Raw genomic sequence first — 17,780 nt, 5'->3', positions numbered from 1 at the left:
CCATAATAGATCATCAAGTGATTGATAGGGTCAGGTACTTCCAACACAAGGAACTGCGCCATGCAGGATCCAATGTAGCATCCAGAAAGCAAAATGAGTCATAAGGGCAGACCATACTGTGTTTCGAAACTGGCACGTTGGGCAGGTAGAACTCTGCCAGTAATTAGATATCAGTCTGTGCAGCCAGGTGGCACATACTGTCTGCATTGTGCATTCTGAGATCCTGTGCAATGAGCACTGCTCCACAACTAGGGAAAACATGTAATGTACCTTGGCAGATGCTATTATTCTCCCTCTTTCAGAAGAAGCTGCTTCACTATTGGCAGATACAGCCTTTGCCAGTGTAAATGAAGCCTAATGGCTAAATGTATTTCACTCATAAATCAGTGCATGCAGGCACCCCTTAGTAAAGGAGTAACTTTAAAGTGCCCGTGGTCCAGTGGTGCATGTAAGGAGCTATCCTGGGTGTGTTAGAAAGATGTGAAATAGTTGAGGCCGGGTTGACTTAAAGCCCTTAGGTGATGCCTGAGTGCTTTTCTATTAAGGATGCCCCTCTACTAGTCTTTTGGTCAATGCCACGCAGCATGCTATAAGTAATTTCCAAATAAACAAGCGACGCATGACTATTTCTATCTGTGTTACTTTAGTTTGAATAAGCAGAAGACTCTTTGATTTTCGTTTTTATTTCTTGTTGTGACAGCTGCCTGTGGTGGGAATCTGACAGGCCCAGCAGGTGTCATTTTATCGCCTAACTACCCTCAACCTTATCCTCATGGGAAAGAATGTGACTGGAGAATTAAAGTCAATCAAGACTATGTCATAGCACTGATATTTAAAAGGTAATTGCAAAATTGTTTCCAATTAAAAACCACGCAGCACAATTGCATTCTGTATGCTGCTGTAAAGGGACACTGCTTATTAATGTTAACATCCTTTTTTTTGTGAACACTTCCACCTTATCTTTATTTGAACTTACTTATTTTGTTTTAGTTTCCATATGGAGCCCAGCTATGATTTCCTTCATATCTATGAAGGGGAAGATTCCAACAGCCCTCTAATTGGCAGCTTTCAAGGATCACAGTCACCTGAGAGAATAGAGAGTAGTGGTAATAGCCTTTTTCTGGCCTTTCGAAGTGATGCCTCTGTCAGCATGGCAGGATTTGCCATTGATTACAAAGGTACTTGTTCCCTCATTATCTGTTTGAGTGTTTAAATGCTGAACCTCCTTGGGGTTCTTAAACTTTAGCCTGCAATTCCTGTTTCAAGAAGTGACATTTAAAACCCATGGGTTTTTGCAGAAAAACAGTTATAATTTCAGCTCATCTCTGCAAAGGGTTCTGCTTTCAATGTATTGAATGTTTCCATGTTAATACAAGTACTTGTTGATTTCTAGAGATTATATTTTCTTCGTAGGTTGTGATGAACAAGAATTTACATCCAAAGTTTCCACCATATTTGTCTGGACTTGGCATTTTTCAAATGTCCATCATGTTTAATCAATAGCAACCATGCTTTAGTTTGTCATTTAGATAAATAATTTGAATGAGAATATAGAACATTGGTGGCATTATAGACAGTTAAGAAGGTTTTCTAAGATTATAAAGAGATCTTGATCAAATGGGTCAGTGGGTTGAAAAATGGCAGATAGAGTTCAATCTGGATAAATGTGAGGTATTGCATTTTGGTACAACAAACAAAGTTAGGACTTATACAATTAATGGTAGGACCTTGGGTAGTGTAGTAAACAGAGGGACCTAGGGGTTCAGGCACCTTTTGAAGTTTGACACACATATAGACAGGGTGCTTAAAAATGCATTTGGCATGTTTGCCTCATTGCTCAGTCCTGTGAGTATAGGGGTTAGGAAGTCATGCGGAGGTTGTACAGGACATTAGTGAGGCCTCTTCTGGAATATTGTATCCAGTTCTGGTTGCCTAATTATAGGAAATATATTATTCAGCTGGAAAGGGTTCACAAAATATTTACCAGGATGTTACTATGTATGGAAGGTTTGAGTTATAAAAAAAAGTTGAATAGGCTGGGACTTTTTCACGGAGCATAGGAGGTTGAGAGGCAACTTTAGGGTTAATGATAGTTCTCTTTTCCTGAGGATGGGGGATTTCAATACTGAAGGTACATCTAAAAGATGAGAGGAGATAAATTTTAAAAAGGTGCGAGGTGCAAAATTATTGCACAGAGTGGTTGACGTGTGGAATGAACTTCCTGAGGAAGTGATGGATGTGGGTACAGTTACAACATTTAAAAAAACATTTGGATAAGTACATGAACAGGAAAGGTTTGGAGGGATATGGGCCAGGTGCAGGCAGGCGGGACTAGTTTAGATTGGGATTATGTTCAACATGGACTGGTTGGACCGAAGGATCTGTTTCTGTGCTGTGTGACTCTATGATTCTGTGTTCTATATATTGTTACTAGAATTTAAATTTTTACAGCAAGTGATGTTGTATGGATGAACAGGGAATTGCAAGAATAAGAAACAAAGGTAGAACATCTTCTCAATGGACTGCAGACCAGTTGGTATCTGAAAGAATAATGTAAGGTTAACGTTTCACAATGAGTCACAATTGAGGGCTTTACCAAAAACATTGACTTATGTTTCAGGTGCTGACTGTCCTGTTGAGCATTTCTAAAGAATTTCTTCATATCTCCATCAGAATATTTCATTTTATCCCAAAATTTTGAGTGTAAAGTTTCTCACAACTTGCCCAGGGGCTGGGCAAGTTTAACAAAATATCCTCACATTTGTTAGAAGGACTATTATTTGTGGTTGTTGGACTTGCTGCATATAAAACGAGACATTCCTTATTCTTATCCACCATGTGCATTTGGATTTGAAATACATTTTCTTTTGAAATTACCATGTAGTGTGAATCTCTAACAAGTTGTGATGATAGGTGAATGGGCCAATTTCACACCTGATATATCTGTCACCTGTGGTTATTCCCTGTGCAAAAGCCAAGAATACCTGACAGGGAGGGAGAAGATCACTGGGAACTCTCATAATACTCCAGTAACTATTCATATTGTGAGGGAGGTTTTGGCTTACATCTATTCTCCTGTCTTCATGGCAGTGATGTAGAAAAAAGGGTGTCAGGAGGAAGAGGGAAGAGCAAAGTGAAATATCTCAAAGTCATAAAAGAAAAAAATCCTGTTAATATGCATTACTGTATTTTTTAGTTGCAAATGTCTGACATTCCTGCTATTGATTAAAACAATATTAAAATGCAGTTGTGTTTCAGAGTGACTATCATTTCTCAATCTTGGCAGTCTGTTGCAAAGTGCCAACACTTAACTTATGCTTTTAAGCTGTTTTCCCTTCTTACCTCTCTGTTTCTGGTGTAAACTTGCACAAGTGCCAACAGGTATCTGTGGTTTCACTGAAATGACCATTCTTCATGAGTGAGCCAGAGCAGTATATGTGTTTGATGTATGCAATTATGAAGGGTATGTAACCGAGCCTGATCCTGTTCTCATCTAAGCAGTGCACCAGTCAGGAATGGCTCCTCCTTCTTGATTGCTGCCCTAGATTAGGTAGCTGACACAGAATTGAACCTGGTATGCTACGGTGTGTGACACTTGACAATTAATCTTGTTGAACTCTTGTGCACACAGCAAAATCTAACTATCTAAAATCCAGTTCCCAGCAGGACATTTCCACATTTCCTTTATCTGCCTAGCCCCATTTCGTTGACTTCTTTTTCCTTTTGTGATGTTTTACTTTGTTTCTTTATCTTACAGAGAAACCTCGAGAAGCATGTTTTGATCCTGGAAACATAATGAATGGAACGCGCATTGGTTTGGATTTTAAACTCGGTTCGACTGTTACCTATCATTGCGATCCTGGCTACCAGTTAGCAAATGTTGCTACAATCACGTGCATCATTGGGGAAGATGGGAAACCGGTCTGGAATAGGGCTCTTCCTTCATGCCATGGTAATGTATACATTTAATTAAATGGACAAGAATGTCACATGTATTACGATGTGTAGAGGTGACAGAAATGAGTTACTCTCCAGCAAGTCTTCATTTCTCCTTAGCAATATTACACATATCCTGTATTGATGCAAAGCTAAAATATGTTGAGCCATATTTTCGAGAGGACTGGTTTGAAATTTGTTCAGTTATCTTACTGTCTTTGCCATTCAGTGTTCTGTTATGCCTGAACGTAATTAACTTTAAGATCACATATCCTTTACATAATATGAAGTGAAGACATTTTACTGGCTAACCTATTGGGCATTCCTCTGATTTTGATTATCACAATGACCAAGGAAAGATGAGGAAGGAGGAGGATTAATGCTTGAAGTGCCATTGTTTGAGGTTGAAATGAGAGTAATTGGGGAACATTAGCAACTTGCATTTCTTTTGCACTACAGTGGTTGTATTACCACATTAAAATCCCATTATTTCATTTGTGGCAATGAATGTCTTGTTTCTTTTAATTTGCTCACATTTTTCAAAAGTCTAAGGAATCTCACTGGAACAAGAGGAGATAATGTTCATAGCTCGTTCAGTCAGGACAAAGTCATGAATTATTGTTTCACACAAAGTCTAACACTAATATGGAACTTGTCCCCAAACGTGTCTGGTTACTACAACAATTGGATGTTAATTTGAACACTTTCATTTATTGTTGTTCAGGGTTTCAGGGATATGGAGCATTGGGAGGGAAATTAAGTTGACATGTAGATCGACCAAGATCGAATTGAATGATGCTGCATGCTTGAAGGGCTGAATTACCTCCTTTTTCCAATGTTGTAATGTTCATAACTCCAAGTTGCGGACTATCTTGCCCACATCTTCCAGTTTCCCAGTGTTCAGAGGCCAAATGTACCTCCCAAGATGGGCTATGGAATCCCTTGAACCACCCCGTGACAAGACACAATGTACAAGAACTTTGAACTTCCAATGGGCAATTTGCTACTTCCTGAGAGCCTTTGAGAAAGTCTGAGTTAGAATGGGAGACTTTGGATGATTCCGCCATATTTATCTGAACAGTTAATCAGGAGATGTTGGATAGAAAATGATTCTAGTATAATTCCTGAGTAACTATTTAACTGAGCCCCAAATCACATTTGGTGAACCTACTCTGTCTCTAACCTCCCTTATCCCATCCCTTCATCCCTGATATTTTCCACACTTGTGACCTCCAGCTCCTAACAATGTTCTCCAGAATTTAGCTCCTAGTCTCTCCCCACCTTCCCGTCTCACCTAAATTGACCCCATCCCATCACCTGACTTCCCTCCTCTACCCTCCATCACTCTCCTGAAGACCCCAACCTACTCACTGACTACGACACCCAGGACCTGACCTCTGACACAACCAAATGCCCTCTGATCCAACCAACTTCCCACCCACTACATATCTGCCATCCTATCTCACCTCATTCACTTACTCATCTACCCACCTCATCCACCTCTCCCCCATCTCCCTCGTCACTTAAATTACCAAACCTAACCTCACACCCGGCCTATGTGTTTCTATTTTGTAGCTTTTGAAAGAAGCATTGTTGCATTTTACTTAAATCAAAATTACAGCTGATGCTATCAAAAGGGGGCATGAGCTCTGAGCAGATTTTCTGCACTACTCCCTTTGAAGTTATCTATGTTCATTTGAATATGAAAGATCCCACACTAGAGCATCAGTCAGCAAAATCAGCAGAAGCTAAATGGGTGACTTTTTTTGATCAAGGTCAGAAAAGAGTTTGGTTTAGAGTTTAGTTTGTTCACTTCCAATTCCTTCCTCCTATCTGCATGCTTTTAAAGCACCATCCTAGCTGAAATAATCATTGCTTTATTATATAAATGTTACTTTGTTTACTTTTTTAAAAATGATCATTGCTGTTGCCATTGCCTTGGTCTCCATCTCTCTCATATTGTCCCAGAAATTGCTGGAGTAGAACATCTCATTGTGCATAGACAGGGGAGGGTGAGTTTTCATAAGGAGTGGGGTGTGATTGCAGATTTGAAAGGATGGCAGGAATACTGGAAGGGACAATAAAGATAGAAAATGCAACATTTGACTATCATTTACAGGAAACAATGCCTTCAACATTACAAGAATGCAAATTATGAATTAAATGGATTGTGCAGGTGTCTGCCTCAGACCTTCTCCAAACATTGATGCTTCAGTTGGGATCTTTAATGATTTGGAGAAAGTGAGGACTGTGGAGATCAGAGTGGAAAAGTGTGGCGGTGGAGAAGCATAGCAGGTTGGGCAGCATCAATGGAGCAGGAGAATTGATGTTTCGGGCAGATGCCCTTCATCAGGATTGTGGGTGGGGAAGGGGGCTGAGAGATAAGTGGGGCAATGGTGGGGAATGGAGCTGGGAGCGGTGAGAAGGTAGCTGGAAGGCAATAGGTAGATGGAGGTGGGGTGTGATGGTGATAGGTTGGAGAGGAAGTTGGAGCAGATAGGTGGGAAGGAAGATGGACAGGTAGGATAGTTCAAGAGAGCGGTGCAGTGTTGGAGGTTTGGATCAGAGATGAGGTGGGAGGGCAGGGGAGATGAAGAAACTGGTGAAATCAGTGTTGATGCCATGTGGTTGGAGGGTCCCAAAGTGGAAGATAAGGCATTCTTTCTCCAGCCATTGGGTGGTTTGGATTTGACAATGGAGGAGGATTTGTCAACCATATGTATTTGTTTCTAATATAATCCAATAATGTATTTTTCAGTGTAATGTGCAAAAACGTATAGCACACAGAAACATGGAAAATAGGAGTAGTCGTAAGCCATTCAGCCCATTGAACCTTCTCCGTCACTCAATGTGTTCAAGTCTGATTCTCAACCATAACAAATACTCTTGCTCTCGTCCCCAGTTCTTGAATTCTTTTGTGTCTGTTTATCACAATGAAAACATTAAAAAAAGAGAAATGAGGAAAGCATTGAAAACTATTCAGGCTACAGTAAAAAAGAAGTAACATTTATAATTTCAACAGGAAAAGCAATTAAAATCCCAATTATCTTTTTTCTATATAACTGCAAAAATAATTTTCCCAATAGAAATTGACTGTCAGTTTCTGTTCATATACTTTGTAATACTTAATGAGGGCTTTCATCAAGTGATTGACAAAGTCAGCCTGGAAATGGGCTGTCCAGAGTCCTTTGTGGACTTTTCTGAAGTTATAAAATCCTTTTTATTTGATCAGTGAAGATTATTTTAGAGCTTAGTCCTATTGTCTGCATATACTTGCTCAGGCCCATTAGAATACAGAAACTTACTGAATATAGGGTTTCTTTCATGACCAAGCACTGCATAAAATCTTTTAATGGAGTTCAGTATTCCTCTGTGAGGTCATCCAAAATTGCAGAAGGCTTGATTTTGAAAAAGGGGAATTATTTGAACATATGTGAAAAGTACTGCGAACTCATTTGTTACTTGACTGATTTACCTTCGATTTCAGAATAGCCTACCATAGCTTTGTTCAACATTACTTAACAATCACCCTCTCAAATCAAGAGCTGCTGAGTGGTGCAGACAGAGAATGCAAGCAATAGCAACTGCAGTATTCGTCATTTTCATATCTTCGATGAACAAGATTGTAGATTAAACTGAAAATAGCAGCTAAGAAGCATACGTGCATTTCATTTGATACCAACGTCTCATTGACATGACAGTCATCGATTATTTGTGCAGGCGTTCATGTTCACTTGCACATTTTCTCCCATCACACTCAGTAAAGATGATCATTACAATTATACTTGTTGAGACATTATATTCATAACCTCTTTTTTCTTACTTTCCAAAAAACATAAGTATGTTTTAAGATCATAAATGGACACACTGGTACTGAATGTGTTGAGCAGCATGCATCTTTGGCTCATCCACTTGAGACTCAAAATGTGGAAGGTCTTGCCTGCTAGCTGGAGAGCCCAAAAAGAGCCCTCCGTTTCTTTTTATAGAGAAGGCTGCTACATTCAGTGCTAATCACATGCATTGCAGCTGTTCAGCATGTCAGCTCATCACAAAATTCTTACAGGCAATGACAGACACGTTCTGTTTCTGTTTCATTGCTAATATCCATTTATTTGCACAGAGTAGCCCTAGTGGTAGTACTTGAGTTGTTGGCTTAGCTTAGTTGGCTGGATGGCTATTTTGCAGAGTGACACCTACAACATGGGCCTATTTCCTGCACTGACTCAGTTATCATGAAAGATTCTTCTTCTCAACCTCTCACCGCATCTGAGGCCTGGTAACCCTCATCTGAGGCTCAGTAACCTTCAGGTTAAACTTACCACCAGTTTACCCCAATCTGAAAAGAGAGCTCTATGATTTGTTAATACTATGGTTCCTTTGCCCTTTACCCTTTATTGCTAACTCAATAAAAACACAATTTTGATGGTTTTTGACAATGTTTTTCTTTAGTGCAACAATATTTAGATTCTATTACTGTTTAATCATATAATACATAAAGGAACATCACGGAACACGTTTCTTCTTCGTTACAACTTCCAAGTGCTGTTTGTTCATTTATATGTATTTATTTAATTATTTTTCAGCTCCTTGTGGTGGACAACACACTGGATCTCAAGGAGTGGTTCTTTCTCCTAATTATCCTCACAATTATACAAGTGGCCAGACATGTCTGTACTCCATCACAGTGCCTGAGGAGTTTGGTATGTTTATTTTACTTACAGATTGATATTAGAAGAGTTAATTCAGGAATTAGTCATTTTTAAGCACCATCTTCCTCCATTTAAAATGTGTCCATTTCAGATAATTACATTATGTAATGATACTCAGTTGCTCACACAATTTTAACTGGGGTTAAAGTTTTAAGGTAAATTAAGAAATAACTGGTCACTGTGTCTCTCTTAAAAAAAACTAGTTGAATTGATTCAAACGCACATCATGAAAATCTCAAATGCTGCATATACAAGGTAAATAAAAAGGAAGTTAAATGGAGAATTATTTCATGGGTGCTATAACTCAGCAGCACTTTATTAATTAGCTGTAATTTGTAACTGCCCTTTATCTGAGAGAGAAAAATGTCTGCAGGATTTGATTTTATGTTGTTTCACATTCATGTTTTCTGGTTTCATTTTGTGTAAAAACTGTGCTATCCCCTACTCCAATTGGAGTATTCACTGTGTAGCAAATACATTGCATGTTGCTATGAGTGAACAAATAGAGAAACGTCAAGCCAAAGTGAATGAAATTTCAACCTCTGATTACGCTGTCAGTAGACAGAATGAAGATAAAATAAGATGTTGCAATTGAGAAGTTCGATTATCATTGTAGCAACAGTCAGGTAGAAGGGAAAATTGATAATGGTCATATCTTTAAACCCTACTTTTTGTTTAAAATTCCATTTAGGAGTAAGGGAGCTGCAAAGTTTTCTTGAAGACGCACAGGTGCACTGACAGGAAATCTAACTTAGAAATTTAATACTCTTCTGCATGGGATTTACAAGCTACTACTACAACACACCACCCCTCCATCTAACTCCCCACAATCTCACCCTCCATAGCAGCACATAGGCATCTAATAAATTGAGTCTTGATGATGTAGTTGGATCAAAACCGTAAATTTGAAACAGGCTTCCTCTCTGGAGGTGATAAATCATCTGCTCCAAACAGCTGGATCACGTTGGAAAAGGGAATGCAGGGGATAAGTGACTCAGTTTTGTAACTGTTCTTTTCCATCAGATTTTCCAAAGACAGGAAGAACAATTAAAATGAGGACTATTGTCAGTCAGAAATCAAGGAAAGCAGATAGTGTGACACTGAAGCAAAAAGATAAAATGCTGAAAACACTCTACCGGCCAGATGACTGACTAAGGTGGCGAGAGTAGATCAGTTCATGTTTCAAGTATGAACCCTCCAACATACTTCAGCCAAGTATTATTTTCAAAAAGTTAGTACTACCTTAAAGAAATGACTTCATGTAAAATAAGTTACTTTTTGGAATGGGGTAACTGTTGCTACGTAGGCAAATGCACCAGGCATTTGATACATGGTCGAAGATGACAGTGACAGTAAAGTGAACAGGAAGTCTCTGGTGGTGTTGGAATGCTGTTCAGAACACTGAAAGAATGCAGAAGGATCTTATAATGTATAACTGAATGATCAGACCAGAGATAATTTATCAGTTCAGTATTTCATTCAGATGGTATCACGGAATAGTTACAACCAGTCCCTGGATGAAGTTCCCCAATTTATTACATTTACAAATAGGAAACCCTAAATTGTTAAGTTGCTGCGTGAGGAAGGATGAAGTGGCTCATCCCTTCAGTTGGTCATGTTAAGGTTAACTGAAGTAGAATTCCTTCCCTTGTGGATAGCATTTTCCAAAACCAGATGAACTTATGTTTGGAAAAGAACCAACACAACCAGGTTGTCTTGAGTTAAAGTAAGAGTAAGATGATTAGTTACTAAAGTAGAAAATAAGTAATAATGCAAGACTTGTCTGTGTAGATTAGAAATGAGAAGTGTATCTAAAAATAGATGCAAGTTAAAAACTACACTGGTCAATCTTTGAATTTCTTGCGGACAGTTGATAATCATACAGTGCACCTGCTAGTTTGGATGCTATCAGTAGCATTAACATTGTCAGGTGAGCAGTCAAGTTGGAGATTTTGAAGGTTTGGTGAAATTATTTTATCCTGTTTCTTGTCCTTCCTGACCAGCTTATAGGAAAAGAGAAAGGCATCTCTTTTTTTTTAAATTGTCGTGCATGGATCGCTAGTGTTTTGACCAACTGTGACCCTCATAGCGCACACAGACAAGGGTTGTTAAAGCTTAATTTTAGCCCTTGTTCTTATGTATTCTTGAAAGGGGAAAATGCAGACATTTCTCTTACCCAGATTATTCTCTTTTCTTTTCATTATGTTCACAGTCTGATAAAACCCACAGATTACATTTCAGTGTGTAGTGCATTTCTCACTTTGAAGTCATCTTTGAAACCTCCTTTAAACCCATCAGGTGTGACATTCCATGATCTCCCTCAAAACTGGGGATAATCCACACAGGGCTTCCAGTGACTTACATTCTTACCCAGAACTTACATTCTGAGTCATTTGTTTGGCTGTTTTCTCTCTTAATAAACATGTTGTAATTAAAAGTTCTTTATACCCATTGATATTGTACGGTTATGATCTATTTTCATGACAATAAAAACACTTCTCTGTTCATTTTCTGAATCAAAATGTGGAAAAATTAAGATTGACTGGTTCAATTTGTTGTCATTTACCAAGTTCTGATTGAGTGTTTCTAAAAAAATCCAAATTTGAATCCCTCTGGTTAAGATTCTGATCCTACCAAATGGAGTAAGTTTTGAGATGCGGGGGCACTAAGAAATTTCTTAGTCATATCATTTCTAAATCTACTCTTCTGCTGATTTCCCATGTATGGGATGGGAAATCATTGATAAGTGAAATCATTAATCACCAGGTCATTGAGAAGTGAAATACTGAATTCTTACCAATTTAAAGAAGGCATGACAATTACAGCCTTGTGTACTCACAATCACCTTTTAATGAAAAGAACTGAAATACTTCAGCAAAAATGTAGGTAAAACTCTATTATAAATCAACATAAACATACAAATCTGCACTGCATGGCAATTCATTGTATATTAATCCCATAGCAGACTTTTTCAACCTTTTCACATGGGAGCCATATTGCAAGGATTGAGGACAGTGAACAAATTTTGGAAAGCCAAGACTTTGCACAATAATAAGCAAATTTCAGAGCAACAAATTGATCATTTAAATTAATGAGTAATAAACAAGCATTACCATTAAAATGTACACAGTAGTTGATCAAGCTAATAATTGTTTTATTTGTGTACTCTCTCTCTTATGAAACAAAGTCAGACAGACAGACTAGGCTTCAAGTCTATATCACTATGAAAGGGGTTGGGGGCTGACACTGAGCTAAGAAGATGTTTCAGTAAAACTGACAACGTGCTTGTTGTCTGGCCCAAATTCTGAGCTGGCATTTGTGGAATTCACATGAAAGTGGGGGTGAGAAGCATGTTTTGATTCAGGCTGGGTTTTCCTCTTTTCCCATCTATTTGTTGACAGGTTTTCAGGAAGAGGTGGAGGAGATAGATAGATGAGTATTTGGCTTAGTTCTTCATGCACTCTCGCTCTCTCTCTCTCTCTCTCTCTGCCTTCCACATTCTGTGTCAATCCTCCCACTCTCAATCTCTGCCTCTCATAAACTCACTCTCTCTGATCCCTCATTGATGCTGTTTTTCCTTGCCTCTTACAGAAGCATTCTGTCTCCGTCAGTCTGCTGCCCACATTAAAACACACACACTCTCATGCAGTTAGGCACCACACAAACTCGAGAGGCTTGTTCTACCATCTTTCAGTGTAGTTCTCCGAGAGGTTCACAGCTTTTTCTGCAAAGGTTTCTTGTTTCCCTATAACCTGCTTCCAGGACTCTGCTTACAATCTAAACCGAAATCACTCACCATCTCCACACATCCCCACTTGCTGCCTCAACTTCAGACTCTCTCACAGCCTCGACTCTGACCTGACTCATCAATGCAACCTCAGGCCCACTGGCAACTTGACCTTGACCCCACCCGTTGCCTTGACCTCGACCCCATTCACTGCCTGAGACCTGGGTGGGGTGAGCATTGGCAGATCTACTCTACTTGTTTTCGACAAGGGTCAGGATAGATAATTGGCTGTTGCTTTGTTTTTATTACAGCACACTTTCTTTATTATTACTGCAGCAGATAAACTAGCCTTCAAGTGAAAATCATGGTTGGATGATTCTGTGGAAGGGAGCTTCATGAGTTGCTGCAATGTGTCTTGTAGATGGTATCACTGTGAACCAGTGGTAAAGAGAATGAATCTTCAGCATGGGGGATAGAGTGGCCCAGCTGATGTCAAACCTGTTGAGTGTGTTAGAGCTGCACTGATCCAGGCAAGTGGGGAGTATTTCCACATATTCCTGACCTGTGTCTTGTAGATGACAGATAGGCTTTGGGGAAATGGGAGATGAATTCTATGGCAAGTAATTCAAAGCCTGTGATGTGCTCCTTGTATAAATAGTGAAAGCAGAGGATGCATAATTGAGTTTTTTATTAAATATTTGAAAATATGAAGGTTACAATTTATAAAATATATGTCCAAAAAAACATTTTATTAGTTATAATGGCACGATGGTTACATTGTCACATTTATCTTCAGTGCATTGCAGTAATGCTACATTAGCTCAATGGAAATCTATTGAGTTACAGTAATTACTTTGCTTAAATATGGCATGTTTACTTACTGAAGCTTAAACACTGATAAATATTTCCATTGCTCAATCCTTTGGCCATTAGCGTTCATCAATTATTTACCATTTCAGTACCCTGCATATACACTCCAGATTATTTATTGTGATTGTTAAATACATCATAAGTTAGGAATAAACCTTTTTGACCTTAGTGTTATGATTATATAAATAAAATTAAGATATTTTGGATCACTTGTTAAAGACTGAAAAGGGCACTCACAGTGAGTGTAGCATCCTTATTCCTTTGATTTATGGACAGCAGCCATTATCAGTGCTACAAGAATCTTGAGTCTGCAGCAGCTTTTGAGATTCCAAACCTAATGATAGTTCCCGACTTTACCTAGACCTAAATGTATGACCTGAAATCAATGCAAAGTTGGGCTCTGGTGAGGTGGATCATACTTTTACTGTGTCCTGTCACAGAGCAAATGCAAGAGAGGATGGTTATCTTTTATGTGGATTATGTATAATGGTCTGAGAGGAATCATCTGATGATATTATGGAAATGCTCCCCAGTGGGCATTTACACACTGAGAGGAGATAGTGAGGTATCACAGTGAATTAAGGGGGCTTCTTAAGTCTCGATTTCATTACTGACCATCCAAATGTTCCCACTCACAGCTTTGACTTATGACCTAATTTCCCAATGTTATCCGCACATTGAGGCCAGATTGGTGGTGACCCATCCTCCCACACCACTCCTCTATCATCTCCCTCTCTGTGCCACCCCCCTCATTGTATGTTCACGTTGTACTTCCCATCACAATTATTGCCCCCCTCTGTATCTCAGCATGTTGCCACTAAGATTAGATTACTTACAGTGTGGAAACAGGCCCTTCGGCCCAACAAGTCCACACCGACCCTCCGAAGAGCAACCCACCCAGATCCATTCCCCTCCATTTACCCATTCACCTAATACTACAGGCAATTTAGCATGGCCAATTCACCTGACCTGCACATTTTTGGACTGTGGGAGGAAACCGGAGCGCCCGGGCGAAACCCACGCAGACACGGGGATAATGTGCAAACTCCACACAGACAGTTGCCTGAGGTGGGAATTGAACCCAGGTCTCTGGCGCTGTGAGGCAGCAGTGCTAACCACTGTGCCACCATGCCGCCCACATAAGCCCCAGCATTAATGTACTCTCCCTCCTTTGGCTTCTACCTCCTTTGATAACCCCACCCTTAACCTTCATTGAGCTGACCTTCCCCCATCAAACCCCTCCCCCTCAACACCAGACCTGACCTTGGTCCAGTTTCCTGACTGACTTATGTGTGACCAGATCTTTTAATGATTTTTGTGCAGCTCCACACTAATGTTCTTTGACTTCCTGGACCATATAGACTGGACCTACAGGACTGACCGTGATTTAATCACAGGTTGTAGTGTTATGCATACCCTCACCCTGACCACCCCATGTGGCTAATCATGGACACTAACCTTGATCTACTGTGCTGGGACCCCCTGACTGAAACCTGTATCTTCCTTGACTTGAATGACTATTCCCCTTTGAGGTTGAAATGTGGTAAATTTGTTGATGCACGTGACTTTTTTTGCTGTATACACTGCTGATGCATGATGCAGGTGTGAAACTTGACTGATCTCTGCTGACTGCTATGATAAGATGCCTAGCTTTGTGACTGAGCTAAAAGGCATTTACCCTCTGACTGAGGGGACAAATAAATCGCACACTCCCCACAGTGTGGAAACCTGCCATTTGGCTGATCGAATCCACACCGGCCTTCCGAAGAGCATCCCAGCTAGACACAGCCTCTAACCTATCACCAGAACCCTGCAGTTCCCATGACCAATCCACCTAACCTACACATCCCTGGACACTGTGGGCAATTTTGCATTGCCAATCCACCTAACCTACACATCTTTGGACTGTGGGAGGAGACCGGAACTACCAAAGGAAACCCATGCAGACATGGGGCGAATGTGCAAACTCCACACAGACAGTCACCCAAGGCTGGATTTGAACCTGTGTTCCTGATGCTGTGAGGCAGTAGTGCTAACCATTGAGCCACCGTGCTGCCCCTAAAGATGCAGAAGGACAGATAAGGCTGCCGTAAGCAACCATGTAGATAGAACATGAGTGAGCAAAATGAAAGTAAAAGCCTGACCTGCACCCTGTTTGAATCCATATGATTTGGTGGCACAGTGGCTCAGTGGTTAGCACTGCTGCCTCACAATGCCAGGGACCCAAGTTCGATTCCCATCTTGGGCGATTGTCTGTGTGGAGTTTGCACATTCTCCCTGTGTCTGCGTGGGATTCCACCAAGTACTCCGGTTTCCTCCTACAGTCCAAAGATGTGCAGGTTAGGTGAATTGGCCATGCTAAATTGCCCACAGTGTTAGATATATTAGTCAGGGGTAAATAACGGGTAGGGGAATGGGTCTGGATAGGTTACTCTTCGGAGGGTTAGTGTGGACCTGTTGGGCAAATGGTCTGTTTCCATACTGTAGGGAATCTAATCTAATCAAACATGCCGGTCACTGCATATGTAGTTGCAACAGCGTCACAGTGACAGACTTCGAAGTATAACATGGAGGTACAGGACTATGTTACAGTTGGATCAGAGATGTACTACATGAGTGTGCAGTGATGGTAGTATGTATCGAATGTTAACAGCCATGGACAGGGGAGTGTGGTGACAGCATGCCCTGAGATGTTGCTGACACGTTGAACGTCCAGAAAAACAAGAAGCAACCTGGAGTCATCAGGTACCTGTTCTGACTTTCAAGTCAGGAATTGTCTCCATCTAATTTCTCTGTGGCTGGTAGGAGAATGGGAAGCTGCATAACGATGAGGTGAAATTAACTCATGATGACGTGGTAAAGCATAACCGGTCACTGATGAGAACCTTCTCTCAACGTTTAACTATTGGTTGGAAAGTGGGACATTTTGCTGTCAGCATTTAGAAGGTATTTTCAGGCCTCGATATTCCCAACTTTCTTGATAAGGTCCACATTTTTCAGTGCCTGGAAAGAACTGCCCAGTTGGTTTAGAGCTTGGTATTCCTCAGATGTAGTATTAATATGCGATAAGCACAGTTCTAAAGGAGTGCATTGCTGGAAAAGAACAGCAGGTCAGGCAGCATCCAAGGAGCTGGAAAATTGTTGTTTCGGGCAAAAGCCCTTCATCCCGAAATATCGATTCTCTTGCTCCTCAAATGCTGCCTGACCTGCTGTGCTTTTCCAGCACCATACACTCAACTCTAATCTCCAGCAACTGCAGTCCTCACATTTGCCAGAGTTCTGAAGGAGACAATTTTGACCTTACCTTCCCCTTAACCAGTCTGAATTGGCCTGCAGTTGGGTCCAAAAACAAATGACACAAGAATGTATCCAATGGGTCCACAATTCTCAGAGAGCTACATCTCAGAGTTGAAGGATTGACCATTTAACTCCTCATATTGGAAATATAACACTACTTCAAAAGTAACCACTTTGGGATGTTGCTAACAAACCTGTTATTTGTGCATACTTTGATTTCGAATTCTGAAATTCATTTCTTACGCCTTCAGAGTTCCTCTGGGAGACCATCAGAGGGGCAGACAAGGGAATAGAGAAGTATTCGTGATCCCCCCCTGGCCTCTAAGAAGCACAAATAAAGTTGCATCTGAGTTTTTTGTGACCCTGCATCCATTGTTACCATGTTTAGTGGAATTCATGATGGCTCTCCTGGTGAGGGCTAGTGTGATATTTTCAGTGGTGGTCCAAAGATCTGACTGGAGTTTCATCTGTACGTTTAAGTACTTCAAACAAAGTGTGAAAAGAACAGGTTAAAATTACATACAGCGCAAAGGTACTGAGGTTCGAGGGACTACATCGTTATCCCAATTGCTTTCTGGTACACATCCTGCAACATTGGGATTGCATGAGCTAATGTCTATGAAGGGTTCTGAACTCTTATTGCCTTGTGATTGGTATCTGTGAATGCCATGTATTTATCCTTCATCACTGGCAGTAGCTTTAATTTGACAGCTTTACATTCATTCCTGTAGTCAATTCATCATTTTTTCCATGACTTTTCACTTCAGTTTGATCAATGAATAATAATTGGACAAATTCAACAGTAAGTGCTGAGGGAACTATCTGGAGAACAGATGAGAAACAGGAAGTGACATTAAACTCAATATTCTTTGGTTGTATTATTCCATCTTTCTGTGCTCCCCCACTCTGAATGTGACAAGCTCTTCAAGCTACCCCCATCTGACAATGCTGCAGCAATTACTAAATTCCTTCACAATTTTGCAAAGACGCTAAGGGATTAATTTCCAATAGAACTGAAGGTATCATTACATCACACGCAGTGCAGCAATTTAAGGAATTGACTCTTCTTTAGCTTTCTAAAAGTAATTAGGGACGGCCGACCCATGCTGACCTTGCCAATGGAACTCACATGAACAAATCAAAAAGGTTCAGAAAATATAACAGTTAAGAATTACAATTATGTCAAACATGACAGGACTGTAAATTTGTGGTGCTTTCAGCATAATCTTGGCAAAAGATTT

General features: G+C 40.2%; 1 protein-coding gene across 3 annotated transcripts in view; it reads left to right on the top strand.

Annotated features, from left to right (window-relative positions):
• Positions 1 to 17,780, top strand: part of LOC140464913 (CUB and sushi domain-containing protein 1-like) — a 2,358,623-nt gene that overhangs the window by 1,973,774 nt on the left and 367,069 nt on the right. For all 3 annotated transcript variants that reach the window (XM_072560545.1, XM_072560536.1, XM_072560527.1), the window contains exons 28-31: positions 701 to 839; positions 991 to 1,178; positions 3,758 to 3,952; positions 8,520 to 8,636. In XM_072560545.1, coding sequence (XP_072416646.1) covers positions 701 to 839; positions 991 to 1,178; positions 3,758 to 3,952; positions 8,520 to 8,636 — 639 coding nt within the window. The remainder of the gene's footprint in view (positions 1 to 700; positions 840 to 990; positions 1,179 to 3,757; positions 3,953 to 8,519; positions 8,637 to 17,780) is intronic.

This window comes from Chiloscyllium punctatum, chromosome 3, assembly GCF_047496795.1.
Source record: "Chiloscyllium punctatum isolate Juve2018m chromosome 3, sChiPun1.3, whole genome shotgun sequence".
Taxonomy (NCBI): Eukaryota; Metazoa; Chordata; class Chondrichthyes; order Orectolobiformes; family Hemiscylliidae; genus Chiloscyllium; species Chiloscyllium punctatum.
The sequence above is the reverse complement of the archived record's forward strand: the minus strand, read 5'-3'. Positions and strand labels throughout refer to the sequence as shown.